The sequence below is a fragment of the Bombina bombina genome, chromosome 12 (assembly GCF_027579735.1).
Source record: "Bombina bombina isolate aBomBom1 chromosome 12, aBomBom1.pri, whole genome shotgun sequence".
Taxonomy (NCBI): domain Eukaryota; kingdom Metazoa; phylum Chordata; class Amphibia; order Anura; family Bombinatoridae; genus Bombina; species Bombina bombina.
Genome location: NC_069510.1, coordinates 141,154,818 through 141,175,458, shown reverse-complemented (window position 1 = coordinate 141,175,458; position 20,641 = coordinate 141,154,818). Strand labels below are relative to the sequence as shown.

At 43.3% G+C, this 20,641-nt stretch overlaps 1 protein-coding gene across 1 annotated transcript in view; it reads right to left on the bottom strand.

The window, feature by feature from the left end:
• Positions 1-1,017: 1,017 nt before the first annotated feature.
• Positions 1,018-20,641, bottom strand: part of ASTN2 (astrotactin 2) — a 1,265,353-nt gene continuing 1,245,729 nt past the window's right edge. Inside the window, exon 20 of the mRNA XM_053695400.1 lies at positions 1,018-1,801. Within this exon, the coding sequence (XP_053551375.1) occupies positions 1,564-1,801 (238 nt within the window). The 3' untranslated portion in view covers positions 1,018-1,563. The remainder of the gene's footprint in view (positions 1,802-20,641) is intronic.

Sequence of the window (20,641 nt, the reverse complement as noted above, 5' to 3'; positions counted from 1 at the left end):
TTGCTTCATACTTTATACTTTCTAATATGTCTTGCTATCCTTTGTTCACAAGCATAACTTGCTAGGCTTATGAGCAACAATGCACTAATGGGAGCTAACTGTTGATTGGTGGCTGCACATATGCCGCTAGTCATTGGCTCATCATATGTGTTCAGCTAGCTCACAGTAGTGTATTGCTGCTCTTTCAACAATGGAACCAAGAGAATGAAGAAAATGTACAAAAAAAAAATCTCTGTCTGAATGGTGAAATAGCATTTTCGGTTTTATGTCCCTTTACGCTTTTTATTCTGGAATTTTAAAGTGACCTCTCTTTTGTCCCTTGAAAACTCAGGTGCACAGAAAGAAAGGAGCGTTAAAGTGGATGTACACTAGTGAGGTATAGGGAGTTACGTAATGATAATTTCCTTCTAGTTTGTGTTTCTAGCACAAAGAACTGTAAATTGAGATATTCAACCACTACAGAACACTAACATGATAGTCGAAAAGTTCCAAACTCACAAATGAACTAGCTAGATGCCTTTAAGGGAGATTCCAAACCTCTAATTCCAGGAGGGCGTGACATTTTATATTCTAGGCTGGCTTTTTGATGCAAACTAGGCAGGCTCTTTATTTTCTATTTTACCTAGACAAGGGAAACATAGAAATATTAACATTTACTTATAAAATCTACATTATTCCAACCCTACTTAGACAGACTACAACACAGCAGAACAATATGAGCAGCCAAAAATGCTTTCAGTTTAGATTCCATATTTCTAATACAAGGATCCTTCAGGTTTTATATTATTTTTCCTTATAAAGTACATTCATCTCCATGCACAACTAACCAATTAGTAAACAGGTATATTTAAATATAACCTTTTAATGACCTATGTTACATAATGAGAATGTAAGTAGATTTTGTTTCAGCTGTGAAACATACACATGAAATAATAATCAGTAAAATTGGTATAGTATTTAAAATGCTATTATCTGTATTCCCTTACTGGAAACACACACAGAAAACACAAGGAGTCATACTGCAGAAAGATGTTTAATTCACACAGCGTACCAGTGTCTTTTTTCAGTCTTTATAAACAAGACTGAGCAAGTAAGTTGAGTTGCAAACTCAAAGGGAAAAATAGAAAAAAATCTTGATGTTTTTCACGTTAATTAAAAAACAGATGCCAAGAAAAAAAAGAAGTGGCTGGGGATAGCAAAACCCTCAACGGATTTATTTTTAAAGGAGTGCCTCATCTGGCATTGTCTGGTAGCCTGTGTTGAATGTCCATTTTGCTTCCCAGACTGGTAACTCTTCCAGATTTTCTTTAAGTCTTTGATGATGTTCAGGATTTTCGTAACAAAATATGTAGTAAAAAAAAGAAAGAAAAAAAAAAAAGTTGTCTTTCTTTGTCCAATAAGGATCTCACAAATAGAAATATTTGTTGTCCTCAGCGCCTAGTCAGTTTCTAGGATCTAGACTGATACTGACCTTTCACATTCACTTAGCTGCTTGTGACTTCACTCGGCATGACCATGTGTTTTCCTGCCAATCTCTGTTCAGAGTACAATACTGGGGTACACTCATCGACCCTTTGAGTCTCCATACATATTACGAGGCATGGGCACCATCTTTTCTACACAAGTAACTTTATTATCCTTGAGAATGTTATACCAAACAAACCCTTGAGTCCGGAGGTCCTCACTCCGACAGATTAGATAGGGCATGGTATCTATTCGGCCCTGGATATGAGCACTCCGTAGTAGACCTGAGCAGTGGCTGCTGACTTTTTCCAGTCTCCGAAGGACAAGATGGGCTTTCCTGCAATAAGAGAAGAAACATCAAACAAATCTGTTCAATTTAAACATCTAATTATTTAAATCATTAAAATGTTAAAAGGGTCAATTCAAGTACAGAAACATCTACGCTTAAAGTAAAATAAAATACCAAAACCTTATAAACACATTATGAAAACATTTATACAAATTCTACCTTTTTCTATATATTTTATTTAAATCAGGGCAGTTACACAAGGTCTGAAAATGTATCTCCAATTTCACAGTTAAAGGGAGATTAGTTAATATTTTATATATGAATATTAGCAATAAATGTGTAAAGCATTAAAAACTGTAATTTATATTTACAATTTGCAAGGTTCAAGGATATACCCCTCAAAAAGTCTGTAGAAAATCATGATCTTGGTCTTCTTAGCTTTAGACAGCTATTGACACATGTAAGTGACAGTGTTTTCTTATCTTAGTAATCACTGTGCAGCATGCTGCATGGTCTGTTAATTTCAACTTACTTATGAGTGACAGACACACTCCAGCTTCTCTCTAAGGAGTCAAACAAGCAAAAAAAAAATATGTTACCTGATAAATTATTTTCTTTCCTAGTATGGAGAGTCCACAAATTCATTCTAATTACTAGTGGGAATTCAACTCCTGGCCACCAGGAGGAGGCAAAGTACACCCCAGCAAAGCTACACATATCCCTCCCACTTCCCATAATACCCAGTCATTCAGCCGAGGGAATATGGAAAGAGAAGAGGAACACCAGGGGTATAGAGGTGCCTGAAGTTTCAGAAAACAATAAACCAACTTGAATTTAGACAAGGGTAGGTCATGGACTCTCCATGCCAGGAAATATTTTTTTTTATCAGGTAAGAATATTTTTTATTTTTCTTTCCAATGGCATGGAGAGTCCACAAATTCATTCTAATTACTAGTGGGAACCAATACCCAAGCTTGAGGACAAAGAATGGAAAGGAAGGGAGAAACAAGACAGGCAGACGTAAACTGAGCGCACCACTGCTTGAAGAACCTTTCTCCCAAAGGAAGCCTCAGCTGAGGCAAAAACATAAAATTTGTAAAATTTAGAAAATGCATGTAAGGAGGACCAAGTGGCCGCATTGCAAATTGCTTCACAGAAGCCTCATTTTTAAAGGACCAGGAATAAGAAGCAGCCCTAGTCGAATGAGCCATAATCCTCTCAGGAGGTTGTTGTCCAGCTGTCTCACAGGTCAACCGAATGACACTCCTCAACCAAAAGGAAAGAGTAGATGACGTAGCCTTTTGGCCCTTATGTTTGCCAGCAAATACTACAAAAAGTGCAGAAGATTGACGGAAATATTTAGTAGCCTGAAGATAGAATTTTAGAGCACAAAATATATCCAAGTTGTGTAACAGACGTTCCTTCTGAGAAGGAGGATTAGGACACAAAGAAAGAACAACAATTTCCTGATTGATGTTGCGGTCCAAAACAACCTTAGGAAGAAATCTGCATGGAAAATAAGATAAGGGGAATCACACTATAGAGCCAAAAGTTCTAAGAGACTGCGAGCAGAAGAAATAGCTAGCAAAAACAAAACTTTAAAAGACAATAATGTAAAATCAACAGAATGCATAGGCTCAAATGGAGCCTGCTGCAAAACCCGAAGAACAAGATTAAGACTCCAAGGTGGAGCAAGAGGTTGGAACACAGGCCTTATTCTGATCAGGGCCTGAACAAAGGACTGAACATCTGGGAAGTCGGCCCAACGCTTATGTAATAGAACAGAAAGGGCAAAAACCTAACCCTTCAGAGAGCTGACTTACAAATCCTTCTCCAGACCTTCCTGCAGAAAAACATAATTTATGCTTACCTGATAAATTTATTTCTCTTGTGGTGTATCCAGTCCACGGATCATCCATTACTTGTGGGATATTCTCCTTTCCCAACAGGAAGTTTCAAGAGGATCACCCACAGCAGAGCTGCTATATAGCTCCTCCCCTAACTGCCATATCCAGTCATTCGACCGAAACAAGCCGAGAAAGGAGAAACCATAGGGTGCAGTGGTGACTGTAGTTTAAATTAAAATTTAGACCTGCCTTAAAAAGACAGGGCGGGCCGTGGACTGGATACACCACAAGAGAAATAAATTTATCAGGTAAGCATAAATTATGTTTTCTCTTGTAAGGTGTATCCAGTCCACGGATCATCCATTACTTGTGGGATACCAATACCAAAGCTAAAGTACACGGATGAAGGGAGGGACAAGGCAGGTACTTAAACGGAAGGTACCACTGCCTGTAAAACCTTTCTCCCAAAAATAGCCTCCGAAGAAGCAAAAGTATCAAATTTGTAGAATTTTGAAAAAGTATGAAGCGAAGACCAAGTCGCCGCCTTGCAAATCTGTTCAACAGAAGCCTCATTTTTAAAGGCCCAAGTGGAAGCCACAGCTCTAGTAGAATGAGCTGTAATCCTTTCTGGAGGCTGCTGGCCAGCAGTCTCATAGGCTAAGCGGATTATGCTTCTTAGCCAAAAAGAAAGAGAGGTTGCCGAAGCCTATTGACCTCTCCTCTGTCCACAGTAGACAACAAACAAAGCAGATGTTTGACGAAAATCTTTAGTAGCTTGTAAGTAAAACTTTAAAGCACGAACCACGTCAAGATTGTGTAATAGACGTTCCTTCTTTGAAGAAGGATTAGGACACAAGGATGGAACAACAATCTCTTGATTGATATTCTTGTTAGATACCACCTTAGGTAAAAACCCAGGTTTGGTACGCAGAACTACCTTATCCGTATGGAAGATCAGATAAGGAGAATCACATTGTAAAGCAGATAACTCGGAGACTCTACGAGCCGAGGAAATAGCTACCAAAAAAAGAACTTTCCAAGATAAAAGTTTGATATCTATGGAATGAAGAGGTTCAAACGGAACTCCTTGAAGAACCTTAAGAATCAAATTTAAGCTCCATGGGGGAGCAACAGGTTTAAACACAAACTTAATTCTAACCAAAGCCTGACAAAATGCCTGAACGTCTGGAACATCTGCCAGACGTTTGTGCAAAAGAATAGACAGAGCAGAAATCTGTCCTTTTAAAGGAACTAGCTGACAATTCTTTTTCCAAACCATCTTGGAGAAAAGATAATATCCTGGGAATCCTGACCTTACTCCATGAGTAACTCTTGGATTCACACCAATAAAGATATTTACGCCATATTTTAAGGTAAATTTTCCTGGTGACAGGCTTTCATGCCTGTATTAAGGTATCAATGACTGACTCGGAGAAGCCACGCTTTGATAAAATCAAGCGTTCAATCTCCAGGCAGTCAGTCTCAGAGAAATTAGATTTGGATGGTTGAAAGGACCCTGAAGTAGAAGGTCCTGTCTCAGAGGCAGAGTCCATGGTGGAAAGGATGACATGTCCACCAGATCTGCATACCAGGTCCTGCGTGGCCACGCAGGTGCTATCAAAATCACTGATGCTCTCTCCTGCTTGACCTTGGCAATCAGTCGAGGGAGCAGAGGAAACGGTGGAAACACATAAGCCAGGTTGAAAGACCAGGGCGCTGCTAGAGCAACTATCAGCGTCGCCTTGGGATCCCTGGACCTGGATCCGTAACAAGGAAGCTTGGCATTCTGGCGAGACGCCATGAGATCCAGTTCTGGTTTGCCCCAACGATGAATCAATTGTGCAAACACCTCCGGATGGAGTTCCCACTCTCCCGGATGAAAAGTCTGACGACTTAGAAAATCCGCCTCCCAGTTCTCTACATATATGGATAGCTGATAGGTGGCAAGAGTGAGTCTCTGCCCAGCGAATTATCTTTGAGACTTCTAACATCGCTAGGGAACTTCTTGTTCCCCCTTGATGGTTGATGTAAGCCACAGTCGTGATGTTGTCCGACTGAAATCTGATGTACCTCAGAGTTGCTAACTGAGGCCAAGCCTCAAGAGCATTGAATATCGCTTTCAGTTCCAGAATATTTACTGGAAGGAGTGTCTCCTCCTGAGTCCACGATCCCTGAGCCTTCAGGGAGTTCCAGACTGCACCCCAACCTAGAAGGCTGGCATCTGTTGTTACAATTGTCCAATCTGGCCTGCGAAAGGTCATACCTTTGGACAGATGGACCCGAGATAGCCACCAGAGAAGAGAATCCATGGTCTCTTGATCCAGATTTAGTAGAGGGGACAAATCTGTGTAATCCCCGTTCCCACTGACTGAGCATGCATAGTTGCAGTGGTCTGAGATGTAAGCGTGCAAACGGCACTATGTCCATTGCTGCTACCATTAAGCCGATTACTTCCATGCACTGAGCCACCGAAGGGCGCGGAATGGAATGAAGAACACGGCAGGAATTTAGAAGCTTTGATAACCTGGACTCCAGGTTTTCATTTCTACAGAATCTATCAGAGTCCCTAGGAAGGAAACTCTTGTGAGTGGGGATAGAAAACTCTTTTCCTCATTCACTTTCCATCCATGCGATCTCAGAAATGCCAGTACTACGTCCGTATGAGACTTGGCAATTTGGAAGTTTGACGCCTGTATCAGGATGTCGTCTAAATAAGGGGCCACTGCTATGCCCCGCGGCCTTAGGACCGCTAGAAGCGACCCCAGAACCTTCGTAAAGATTCTTGGGGCTGTAGCTAATCCAAAGGGAAGAGCTACAAACTGGTAATGCCTGTCTAGAAAGGCAAACCTGAGAAACCGATGATGATCTTTGTGTATCGGAATGTGAAGATAAACATCCTTTAAATCCAGTCATATATTGACCCTCCTGGATCATAGGTAGGATGGTACGAATAGTTTCCATCTTGAATGATGGAACTCTGAGGAATTTGTTTAAGATCTTTAGATCCAAAATTGGTCTGAAGGTTCCCTCTTTTTTGGGAACCACAAACAGATTTGAGTAAAAACCCTGTCCCTGTTCCTCCTTTGGAACTGGATGGATCACTCCCATAACTAGGAGGTCTCGTACACAGTGTAAGAATGCCTCTCTCTTTATCTGGTTTGCAGATAATTGTGAAAGGTGAAATCTCCCTTTTGGGGGGGAAGCTTTGAAGTCCAGAAGATATCCCTGGGATATAATTTCCAACGCCCAGGGATCCTGGACATCTCTTGCCCACGCCTGGGCGAGGAGTGAAAGTCTGCCCCCTACTAGATCCGTTACCGGATAGGGTGCCGTTCCTTCATGCTGTCTTAGAGGTAGCAGCAGGCTTTTTGGCCTACTTACCTTTGTTCCAGGTCTGGTTTGGTCTCCAGACCGTCTTGGACTGAGCAAAAGTTCCCTCTTGTTTTGCATTAGAGGAAGTTGATGCCGCACGCACCTGCCTTGAAATTTCGAAAGGCACAAAAATTAGACTGTTTGGCCCTTGATTTGGACCTGTCCTGAGGAAGGGCATGACCTTTTCCTCCAATGATATCAGCAATAATCTCCTTCAAACCAGGCCCGAATAGGGTCTGCCCCTTGAAGGGAATGTTAAGTAGCTTAGATTTTGAAGTCACGTCAGCTGACCATGATTTAAGCCATAGCGCCCTGCACGCCTGTATAGCAAAACCAGAATTCTTAGCCGTTAATTTAGTCAAATGAACAATGGCATCAGAAACAAAAGAATTGGATAGCTTAAGTGCTCTAAGCTTGCCAAGTATGTCATCCAATGGAGTCGCTACCTGTAAAGCCTCTTCCAGAGACTCAATCCAGAACGCCGCAGTAGCAGTGACAGGAGCAATGCATGCAAGGGGCTGTAGGATAAAACCTTGTTGAATAAACATTTTCTTAAGGTAACCTAATTTTTTATCCATTGGATCTAAAAAAGCACAACTGTCCTCGACAGGGATAGTAGTACGCTTTGCTAGAGTAGAAACTGCTCCCTCCACCTTAGGGACTGTCTGCCCTAAGTCCCGTGTGGTGGCGTCTATTGGAAACATTTTTCTAAAAATAGGAGGGGGAGAGATCGACACCTGGTCTATCCCATTCCTTATTAATAATTTCTGTAAACCTTTTAGGTATTGGAAAAACATCAGTACACACCGGCACTGCATAGTATTTATCCAGTCTACACAATTTCTCTGGCACTGCAATAGTATCACAGTCATTCAGAGCAGCTAAAACCTCCCTGAGCAACACTCGGAGGTGTTCAAGCTTAAATTTAAATGTAGAAATATCAGAATCAGGCATCTTTCCTGAGTCAGAAACATCACCCACAGACTGAAGCTCTCCTTCCTCAGCTTCTGCATATTGTGAGGCAATATCAGACATGGTTCTTAAAGCGTCAGAATACTCTGCATTTCGTCTAACCCCAGAGCTATCTCGCTTACCTCTAAATTCAGGTAGTCTGGCTAATACCGCTGACAGTGTATTATCCATGACTGCCGCCATGTCTTGTAAAGTAATCGCTATGGGCGCCCTAGATGTACGTGGCGCCATTTGAGCGTGAGTCCCTTGAGCGGGAGTCAAAGGATCTGACACGTGGGGAGAGTTAGTCGGCATAACTTCCCCCTCGTCAGATTCCTCTGGTGATAAAATTTTTTAAAGACAAAATATGATCTTTATTGCTTAAAGTGAAATCAGTACATTTGGTACACATTCTAAGAGGGGGTTCCACCATGGCTTTTAAACATAATGAACAAGGAGTTTCCTCTATGTCAGACATGTTTGTACAGACTAGCAATGAGACTAGCAATCTTGGAAAACACTTCAAATCAAGTTAACAAGCAAATATAAAAAACGGTACTGTGCCTTTAAGAGAAACAAATTTTGTCAAAATTTGAAAAACAGTGAAAAAAGGCAGTAAATCAAACAAAATTTTTACAGTGTATGTAATAAGCTAACAGAGCATTGCACCCACTTGCAAATGGATGATTAACCCCTTAGTTAAAAAAACGGATCAAAAAAACTATATAGACGTTTTTTAACAGTCACAACAAACTGCCACAGCTCTGCTGTGGCCCTACCTTCCCCAATAAACGACTTTGGAAAGCCTTTGAGCAACTTCTGAGGGAAGCTGGATGTCTCAGTCTGTAATTTTATCTGCCCAAAAAAGCGCTAAAATAGGCCCCTCCCACTCATACTACAACAGTGGAAAGCCTCAGGAAACAGTTTCTAGGCAAAATTTAAGCCAGCCATGTGGAAAAAACTAGGCCCCAATAAAGTTTTATCACCAAAGCATATATAAAAACGATTAAACATGCCAGCAAACGTTTTATATTGCAATTTTATAAGGGTATTACCCCTGAGAGTAAGCATGATACCAGTCGCTATTAAATCACTGTATTCAGGCTTAACTTACATTAATCCGGTATCAGCAGCATTTTCTAGCATTTTCCATTTCTAGAAAAAATTGTAACTGCACATACCTCATAGCAGAGTAACCTGCACGCCATTCTCCCGCTGAAGTTACCTCTCTCCTCAGACATATGTGAGAACAGCAATGGATCTTAGTTACAACCTGCTAAGATCATAGAAAACTCAGGCAGATTCTTCTTCTATTTACTGCCTGGGATAAAATAGTACAACTCCGGTACCATTTAAAATAACAAACTTTTGATTGAAGATAAAAAAATACGTATATATTTCACCAATCTCTCTTACTACCTCCATGCGTGTTGAGAGTTGCAAGAGAATGACTGGATATGGCAGTTAGGGGAGGAGCTATATAACAGCTCTGCTGTGGGTGTCCTCTTGCAACTTCCTGTTGGGAATGAGAATATCCCACAAGTAATGGATGATCCGTGGACTGGATACACCTTACAAGAGAAAGAAACTCTTGTGAGGGGGGAAACTCTTTTTTACGTTCACCTTCCACCCGTGAGATCTTAGAAAGGCCAACACTAAGTCCGTGTGAGGCTTGGCTAGTTGGAAGGTTGACGCTTGAATTAGAATGTCGTCTAGATAAGGCGCCACTGCTATGCCCCGTGGCCTTAGAACCGCCAGAAGGGACCCTAGCACCTTTGTGAAGATTTGTGGCGCCGTGGCCAACCCGAAAGGAAGAGCTACAAACTGATAATGCTTGTCCAGAAAGAAAAACCTGAGGAACTGGTGATGATCTTTGTGGATAGGAATGTGTAGATACACATCCTTTAAGTCCACGGTGGTCATATATTGACCCTCCTGGATCAATGGTAAGATAGTCCGAATGGTCTCCATCTTGAAAGATGGGACTCTTAGGAATTGGTTTAGGATCTTGAGATCCAGAATTGGTCTGAAGGTTCCCTCCTTTTTGGGAACTATAAACAGATTGAAGTAGAACCCCTGCCCCTGTTCTGCTTTTGGAACTAGGCAAATCACTCCCATGGTAAAAAGGTCTTCTACACAGCGTAAGAACGCCTCTCTTTTTGTCGGGTTTACAGACAATTGAGAAAGATGGAACCTCCCCCTTGGAGGGGAATCCTTGAAATCTAGAAGGCATCCCTGGGTTACAATTTCTACTGCCCACGAATCCTGAACGTCTCTTGCCCAGGCCTGAGCAAAGAGAGAGAGTCTGCCCCCTACTAGATCCGGTCCCGGATCGGGGGCTACCCCTTCATGCTGACTTAGTGGCAGCAGCAGGCTTTTTGGCCTGTTTACCCTTGTTCCAAGCCTGATTAGGTCTCCAGGTTGCAGCAGAGGAAGAGGAAGTGGGACCACTCTTGAAGTTTCGAAACGAACAAAAATTATTTTGTTTGGTCCTTGTCTTATTTGACTTATCCTGAGGGAGGGTATGACCCTTCCCTTCAGTAATGTCTGAAATGATCTCTTTCAGTGCAGGCCCGAATAGGGTCTTACCTTTGAAAGGGATGGACAAAAGCTTAGATTTAGATGACACATCAGCTGACCAGGACTTAAGCCATAACACTCTACGCGCTAAAATGGCAAAACTTGAATTCTTAGCCGCTAATTTAGCAAGATGAAAAGCGGCGTCTGTAATAAAAGTATTAGCCAACTAAAGAGCCTTAATTCTGTCCAAAATATCATCTAGTGGGGTCTCCATCTGAAGAGCCTCTTCTAGAGCCTCAAACCAAAAGGCAGCCGCAGTGGTTACAGGAACAATGCACGCTATAGGTTGAAGAAGAAAACCTTGATGAACAAAAAATTTCTTTAGGAGACCCTCTAATTTTTTATCCATAGGATCAATGAAAGCACAACTGTCTTCAATAGGCATAGTTGTACGCTTAGCCAGGGTAGAAATAGCTCCCTCCACCTTAGGGACCGTCTGCCATGAGTACTTTATGGTGTCAGAAATGGGAAACATTTTCTTAAAAACAGGAGGGGGAGCGAACGGAATACCTGGTCTATCCCACTCCTTAGTAACAATGTCCGAAATCCTCTTAGGGACCGGAAAAACATCAGTGTAAACAGGAACCTCTGAATATTTGTCCATTTTACACAATTTCTCTGGAACTATAATAGGATCACAATCATCCAGAGTAGCTGAAACCTCCCTGAGCAATAAGCGGATGTGCTCTAGCTTAAAGGGACAGTATACACTCATTTTCATATAACTGCATGTAATAGACACTACTATAAAGAATAATATGCACAGATACTGATATAAAAATCCAGTATAAAACTGTTTAAAAACTTACTTAGAAGCTGTCACTTTGGCTCTGTTGAAAAGGTAGCTGGAAAGCCCACTGCAAGTGGCAAATAAGACACTCCCCCTCCCCCTTCTTTTGCATATGAAAAGACCCTTTACACAAACAGGAGCAAGCTGGAGTAGGTAGTCGAGCGTATTCACATAAAACTTTGGGGCTTGGTTAGGAGTCTGAAAATCAGAGCAATGTTATTTAAAAATAAGCAAAACTATACATTAATTTAAAAAAAAAACAACTTTATGGGCTATATAAATAGATTATCTACAAAACATTTATGCAAAGAAAAAATGAGTGTATAATGCCCCTTTAAATTTAAATGCCGTCATATCTGAATCTGTCTGAGGGAACATATTTCCTGAATCAGAAATCTCTCCCTCAGACAGCAAATCCCTCATCCCTACTTCAGAACATTGTGAGGGAATATCGGATACGGCTACTAAAGCGTCAGAAGGCTCAGCATTTGTTCTTAACCCAGAGCTACTGCGCTTCCCTTGCAACCCAGGCAGTTTAGATAAAACCTCTGTGAGGGTAGTATTCATAACTGAAGCCATATTTTGCAAGGTGAAAGAATTAGACGCACTAGAAGTACTTGGCGTCGCTTGTGCAGGCGTTACCGGTTGTGACACTTGGGGAGAACTAGATGGCAAAACCTGACTTACTTCTGTCTGAGAATCATTTAATGCCAAATTTTTATAAGTCAAAATATGCTGTTTGCAATTTATAGACATATCAGTACAAGTGGGACACATTCTAAGAGGGGGTTCCACAATGGCTTCTAAACAAATTGAGCAATGAGTTTCCTCAGTGTCAGACATGTTTAACAGACTAGTAATAAAGCAAGCAAGCTTGGGAAACACTTTATTTAATGAAAAAAACACAATTTGCAAAAACGGTACTGTGCCTTTAAGAGAAAAAAAAAAGTCATACACAAACTGCAAAACAGGTTAAAATTGCTACAAATTTTCTGAAATTTTAACAGTGTACCCACTAAGTTTTAGAAGGATTGCACCACAAGTAAATAAGCAATAGACCCCCAAATGAAAAAAAACGGATTGAAATTTGTCTAAAACCAGTTAAAAACCCCTATTAGCACCTTGCCACAGCTCTGCTGTGGCTCTACCTGCCCTTAGGAATGATAATATGGGTTTAAAGATTTGAATAGGCCCTCAGAAGATAATCAGGACCTCAGGAGAAGTTGCTTGCTGCTTGTCTGTATAACTAAATGCGCAATTGAGGCACAAAAATAGTCCCCGCCCACCTCACTCGATGTTGCTGGGGCCTACACAAATCTAACAAACCTAGTTTGAAAACCATGTGGGTTATAACAACCCCAAGTAAGCCAAATGACCCCTCTAGCAAACGTCCCATAAACATAAAAAACGTTACTCCCAGAACACACAAATGTTTGTCCCAATTTCTCATAAACAAATTGAGTGCCCAAAAAACTTAGCCCTTTATGCAAGCTAGTAAAACCTCTTTCAGACTAGGATTACTGCTTACCCTTCCCCTAATGGGGATACTGTCAGCCTTTCTGAGTTAACACAGTCTCTGCAGAAAATATGACTGAACATACCTCATTGCTGTATAGCAAGAAACTGTTCCTCACACTGAAGTTTTCCTGTACTCCCCAGCTTCTGTGGGAACAGCAGTGGACCGTAGTTACTAATGCTAAGATCATAATCCTCCAGGCAGAAATCTTCATCTATGTCCTGCCTGAGAGTTAATACTACAACACCAGTACCATTTAAAAATAACAAAAACTCTTGATTGTAGATAAAATAAAACTAACAGTTTAACACCTCTTTCACTTTACCCTTCCTGCTTAGAGCCGGCAAAGAGAATGACTGGGGGGTGGAGTTAAGGGGGGAGCTATATAGACAGCTCTGCTGTGGTGCTCTCTTTGCCACTTCCTGTTAGGAAGGATAATATCCCACAAGTAAGGATGAATCCGTGGACTCGGTACATCGCAAAGGAAAGAAATTTATCAGGTAAGCATAAATTTTGTTTTTGCTACGCAAGCAGGTGTCCCTATGGCTGTTACTCCTTCTGGGGAACACGCCTCACGGGACATAGAATCCTCAAGTGCCAATGGCTCAACGCACTCTACATTTCATGATTCAGGGGAAGAGAGTACTCTAGAACGGCAATCGGAACATAACTGATGGGCATGGATAACTCGGGTCATTTCATACTCCTCCCATGATGCATACTCCGAATCGGAGATGGTCCGTCTCTAAAAAATCAGAATCCTCCATAACTTGGAGATTGCAAATATGGACAAAGCTAAACGGCACCTTACACCCCCAATGGCTGGGGCGCTCACCACCTCCTGTGAACCAGACAACTAACGAACAGACTCTCTCCGTCATACGGAAATGGAATTACAATGTGACCACACCCAGTCACGAGGTGCACCATGTAAGCCAGCAAAAAAGGTGTGCCAGTCCAAAAGTCAGATTATAGGCAGTCAGATGATAAGGCCTTTATGTTCCGAATAGCCATAGCCCAAGTAACACTACACATTAGCAGACAGAATCACATAACAAACTTGATTAAAGTCCCCCCTGTTCAATAACCCCCCTCAGGAGATATTAACCCTGGATGCCATAAGATAAAGGAGTCCCACTAAGACTTTGACTTCTTTTGTTAACATTACATTCAAATCTCGAAAAAAAAATAAACAATCTTACTGGAATCTACGCCGTGGAACAGGAACATGGCCCTTCAAGTGTGACAGATAGTGTCATCGCTTCTGGACTTGAGTGAATAAAGGCAAGCAGCGAAACTCATCAACGCTGATTGCCAAGTAGCTGTTAACATGAGTTGTGATGGTTTTGCAGAAACGACACTTCCTTCATCTCCAGACTCTAACTTTCATCCATGCTCTCACTGAGAGGCTGACAGGATTACTTAAAAAATTAAAACTCCAGTCCCAATTTCAAAAGAGTACTACTCTCTATAAGAGACTTCTTCTGACACTTCTCTGCCAACTTCCTGTGATGAAAGGCAAAGAATGACTGGGGGATGAGGCAGGTGGGGGAGGTATTTAAGCCTTTGGCTGGGTTGTCTTTGCCTCCTCCTGGTGGCCAGGTTCTGAATTCCCAAAAGTAATGAATGCAGCTGTGGACTCTTCCCGTTTAAGAAGAAAAGAGGCACCTCTACACTCCCAGCTGTTGCTGGATTATAACTCACCCCCTTCTGAAATAACAACTAAGGAGATAAGGCAACTGGACCTCTGTAGCTCATACCGTTGATTTACAGAAGAAAAAACGGAATGTGCTGAGCAATAGTGCTGAAGCCGGAAGCAGTACGCTCGGTCATCACGTGACTGCAGAAATATTCAGTGCAACACTGAAAATAAGAAGCGCGTGAAAGCGCTGCATAGAAAATATACCAACTAAGATAAAAACAAAATGTATGCTTACCAGATAAATTCCTTTCTTTCCTGGCAGGGAGAGTCCACGACATAATTCCTTAATGTTGGGAAATACAACACCTGGCAACCAGGAGGAGGCAAAGACACCCCAGCCAAAGGCTTAAATAGCCCTCCCACTTTGCCTATCCTCCCAGTCATTCAGCCGAGGGAACAAGGAAAAGTAGGATCAACATCAGGGTATAAATGTATCAGAAGAAAGCATAAAAACATAAATTATGCTTACCTGATCATTCCCTTTTCTTGTGATGGAAAGAGTCCACAGCTGCATTCATTACTTTTGGGAAACAAGAACCTGGCCACCAGGAGGAGGCAAAGACAACCCAGCCAAAGGCTTAAATACTACTCCGACATCCCTCACCCCCCAGTCATTATGCCGAGAAGCAAGGAACAGTAGAAGAAATATCAGGGTGAAAAGGTGCCAAAAGAATATAAGGACGCCCCACATAAAATTACGGGTGGGGAGCTGTGGACTCTTTCCTTTAGAAGAAAATAAAATTATCAGGTAAGCATAATTAATGTTTTTCTTCTTAAATGGAAATAATCCACAACTGCATTTGTTACTTTTGGGAAAACAATACCCAAGCTATAGAGGACACTGAATGTCAAGACAGGAGGGTACAACCTTATGAGCGTAAGGATAGCACAGCCATCCCCACAGAGCCCAAGTACAACCCAAATCTGAAACAAACAACAAGGCCATAGACCTAACGATCTATCAAATAAAGGCCCAACAAGTCTGCTGGGAGCCAGCAAGACCCCAGGGGAAACCAATGCCACCTTTCCACATCCCATCCAGGAGAAGCCCCAAGCAAGGACTCTATCTCCATAGGGAGGAGAATATCCCCTAAAGACAAGGGATGATGCCGGAAAGGCGACAACTGTCCTCAAGGTCCAAAGTCACCGGCTAAAGGGAAGAGAAATTTCCAACACAGATGTCCTAGAAAAGGACCCCCCTACAAGTAGCTCGCCAAGCAGAGGTACAGCCAACCCATCCGCCTGCAGGGCAGGGAATCCACAGGAACACTGGCAAGCTTACCAGGGGAATGCAACTCTAAGGTGCACCAGAAATTGGACATCCAGGACCAGCAATAAAAAATACTCCGAAAACCTGGCCAACCATGATCAGGTGAGGTAGATGGAGCAAGGACACAGCCCAAGTTCCCACTAACGTGGAACACCCTGAGATCCAATATTCCAAAACCACCCAAGACTGGGTCAGTAAAAAGGCCAAAAATAGATCCGGGTACCCAATAGTTAAGGCAAACCTTACCCTAGAACTAAACACCCCAACTGGCCAAAAAGCCAGACGCAAGGGTATGGATGCATATCCAGAAAATCCAGATAGCGAGAGAACTCGAAAGTCCCGACCAAAGGAAGAAACCACCCCTAGCTAAAGTCCAACACTCCAAGGAGCAAGGCTAGAAGTTGTATGAAGATACTTCTCAGAGCCTCAGGACGACCAAGGGAAACCTTGAGGTAAAAAAAATCCTACTAACAGGACTAGTCTCCCTAACACCTCCGCACAAGCAGAGGACACAAGGAAGAGAAGGCACTAAGCCTACCCAGCTACGGAAAACCCTGAGCTAAACAAAAGTCCCCGCAGGGAACAACCAGCACCCGGAAACACAGATCCCAAAAAGGAGATCCACTCACCGAAGGCAATGGAAGAAGACCCAAAGGCCTCTTATAACTCAGTCAAGAGTAAGAGCTGCATCTAGATATACTGAAAACGGCTTACACGTACACCTGCAAGGTGTCAAGAGCTGCAACAGGTTTTAAACTGCAAACCTGCCGCATGCTAGACAGCTATCCTGTACAAGCTGTTGGATCAAGCCCAAAAGGACAAATCCAGAGGCCTAAAAAATGAAGGCCAAACAGCTCAAGAGCGGTAAAGGGCATTAAGCCCTCCCATTCTCCACCTCATGGGGGAGGAAACTGTAAGTTCTGATGAAATCAGATGTCAGATTGAGTGACACAGCGGAAAAACTCCCCTGCCCAGTCATCTATGACTGAAAGCTATAAGGACTTAAACAATCCTTCCCACCTCACGGACCCACAGGTCCTCTCGAATGCTTAGTTGAAAAAAAACAAAAAACAATGATAACCTGAGCACTCTGTGCTTCAACCGAACCAGCCTAGGAGAACAGTGCCACATGTCTGAACAGCCGTAAGACCGAAAGAACCCGACAGGACCAGCCTGCACCTAGAGTCCCAACTGGCAAGCTGTGTAAAATCTCCCTCGTAGGGGAAAAAAGAGAAAACAGACATTTTCAACAGATGACTAAGATGTCCAATAACTTCTGAAGAAGTAATACAGAGTATCAATCCCAGAAGGTTCCCGAAGGAAACAAAAACAAATAAAAGACACCCCATCGGATATATATAAAATATAAGGCAACTAGGAGGTTAACGCCCAAAAAGACACAGGCCTACCCGCAGGACCAGCCAAACGGAGCCCTATCTCAAAAAACTGGGAAAGATCTCAAACAAATGACAATCAGGAGATGACCTCATTCCCATATGTCTAATGAGGTGCACCATTCAAAGTATCAAACTGAAATTCCCTGTATCTAGTAACGATAGGGTCATTCAATAACTGAAAAACATGTCTGAGCAACACGCGAAGCCTCGCAATCCTGTAATGGAAGGCACAACACTCAGGGACAGATACCCCCCACGCGGCACTGTAGAGGACTTCCCCAAGGTGGAAGGTCCGGGACCATAGGGCACAAGCACATTCTCAAATAAATGTCTGGACTCTGCAGATGAACAATCGCCAACATTATGTGGAAGTGAAAACGTACTGCAACCTCCGGGGGAAACACGCCACCAATGGTGCCAATGAAGCAGACTGGGTCAATAGCAGTCGTCCAGCTCACTGTGTGCCAGAGATTCAAGTACCCAGTAAGGGGGTCAACAGGCGAGATATCCGTTCCTGCTCAGGTAATCTCTCCACACTCCTAATCCAGTTAGTTCTGATTATCTCTGCAAGGTTTTAGTAAGCACTTTTCATTCTGTTATAATCACAGAAAGACCACACCTCCCGTGAGGAAAATATTTTTTTCTGGAGGGAGAGGAAGGAGGATTTTTTTTTCCACATACCCCACAATTCTATTTGAGAGTCAGGCACCGGGAACAATTTCTTAAAAGTTGCAGAGGGAGAAAAGGAAGTTCCAATTCTTTCCCATTCATTACTAATAATGTTCGCCATACAAACTGGTACAGGAAAAGTCTGTGGCCCCTTCCTGTCTTTGTAGACCTTGTCTAACTTAGGGATCTTAAGTTCCTCAGGTAGCTTAGCCTCTGGAACCTCTAGCATAGACAGAACCTCCTTTAGTAAAAAACACAAATGTTCAATTTTGAATCTAAAAGAGGGTTTCTTCCGCCGGAGGAGACTTAGTAACAGACATCACCGACTCAGAAAGTTCACCCTCTGACGCTACAGAGGTTAACTCATCCTCGGATAGCTGAGACATGGATAGTTAGGGCACTCAGGGCCGTAGACACCGCAGATTGTAGCTGTGTGGTAAAGTCCACAGGAAAAAGGTCCCCTCCAGATGGAGAATTAGCTGTGCCACTGGGAACTGCATGTGAAGCAGTTTGAGTAGACAGGGCAGAAATCTCTTGTGTCATAGAATTCTGAGAGGTGGATGGTTCAGAGGCAATAATTGTGCTATGGGTATTGCTAGACAGCTCCCTTCTTAGAGACTTTAAGACAGTGCTAGGCAATTTGAATAAAATTGAGCAGGTGGTCAAACCACAGGCTCCTCACAATATAAACAGGCATTATTAATTACTATAGGAGTGGTGGAACCCTCTAACGTAGTATCAGAGTCCTCCATAGCTTTGGTATGTAATTCCAAGTGTATTTTAATATAAACAGGCACCTTTACAATCCTAATGGTTGGGGCATTTTCCACCTCCTAGACCCAGATAATTGATCAGTGAAATGCTCTCCTCAGGAGTGCTGTCTGCAGCAGGATAGCAAGGAATTGAAAGACGCTGCACCCTGTCACATGGTGCGCAAGTAGGGTTGCCACCTGCCCCGGTATCACCGGGACAGTCCCGGTCTGGGACTGTATGTCCCGTGTCCCGGAACTAGGCTCCAATCCCTCAGCCTGCCCAGCTCAACTGTCACTCACACACAACAACACTGTTGATTTTTTAAAAAAAACTTTGGTGGCTGGGCCGGCAGGGCAATGTGAGGGAAACTAGTGGAGACTGTAGTCGCATTAGGTGACATAGTTACTGCTCGCCAGAGACTTCTGCTAATTAGTTTTTTCCCGCTGCAACACTTTCTAAATACCGGAGCCATGGCCCGTGAGCGATGAACGTGTGTTTTACTGTTGTGCTGCTAACATGGAGGAGGACTTAGATCTGCCAGCTGACAGGGAGACTAAGGTAACCGCACTCGGCCTCAAAAGATGGGATAACCCCTTGGCTGCCAGGACATGCATCACATTGTTTCGTATTGTGTTGCAGGCTGCGCTCTCTGTCATTCAAGGAGCTAATTGTGATATTGTAAATTATATTATCTCCCTGAAGCAAGCCTAGTTAGAATTAACAGACAACTCACTGAAACTTCTCTCTCACACACACACACTGACATACAGTTCACTGACAGGCGCAGCTCACTGACACTTCACACACACTGACAGGCGCAGCTCACTGACACTTCACACACACTGACAGGCAGCTCACCGACACTTCATAAACACACTGACAGGCAGCTCACCGACACTTCACTTACACTGACAGGCAGCTCACTGACACTTCACACACACACACACACACACACTGACAGGCAGCTCACTGACACTTCACTCACACTGACAGGCAGCTCACTGACACTTCAAACACACACACACACACTGACAGACAGCTCACTGACACTTCACACACACACACTGACAGGCAGCTCACTGACACTTCACTCACACTGACAGGAAGCTCACTGACACTCCACTCACACTGACAGGCAGCTCACTGACACTTCACACACACACACACACTGACAGGCAGCTCCCTGACACTTCTCACACACACACACACACTGACAGGCACCTCACTGACACTTCACTCACACTGACAGGCAGCTCACTGACACGTCACACACACTGACAGGCAGATCACTGACACTTCACACACACACACACACACACTGACAGGCAGCTCACTGACACCTCACACACACAGTGACAGGCAGCTCACTGACACTTCACACACTGACAGGCAGCTCACCGACACTTCCCACACACACTGAGAGGCAGCTCACTGACACTTCACACACACACTGACAGGCAGCTCACTGACACTTCACACACACAGTGAAAAGCAGCTCACTGACACTTCTCACACACACACACACACATTGACAGGCAGCTCACTGACACTTCACACACACACAGACAGGCAGCTCATTGACACTTCACACACACACACACACACTGACAGGCAGCTCACTGACACTTCACACACACACACTGACAGGCAACTCACTGACACTTCACTCACACTGACAGGCAGCTCACTGACACTTCACTCACACTGACAGGCAGATCACTGACACTTCACACACACACACACACACACACACTGACAGGCAGCTCACTGACACCTCACACACACAGTGACAGGCAGCTCACTGACACTTCACTCACACTGACAGACAGCTCACTGACACTTCACACACTGACAGGCAGTTCACCGACACTTCACACACACACTGAGAGGCAGCAAAAATAGTAAAATATATTTTATTAAGTCTGTGTGAAGTCACACCCCCACCATGCCCCAGTCACACCCCTGCCATGCCCCCAGTCACACCCACATTCAAAGTGTCCAGGAATCGGCTGGGAAAAATGTGGCAACCATATGCGCAAGA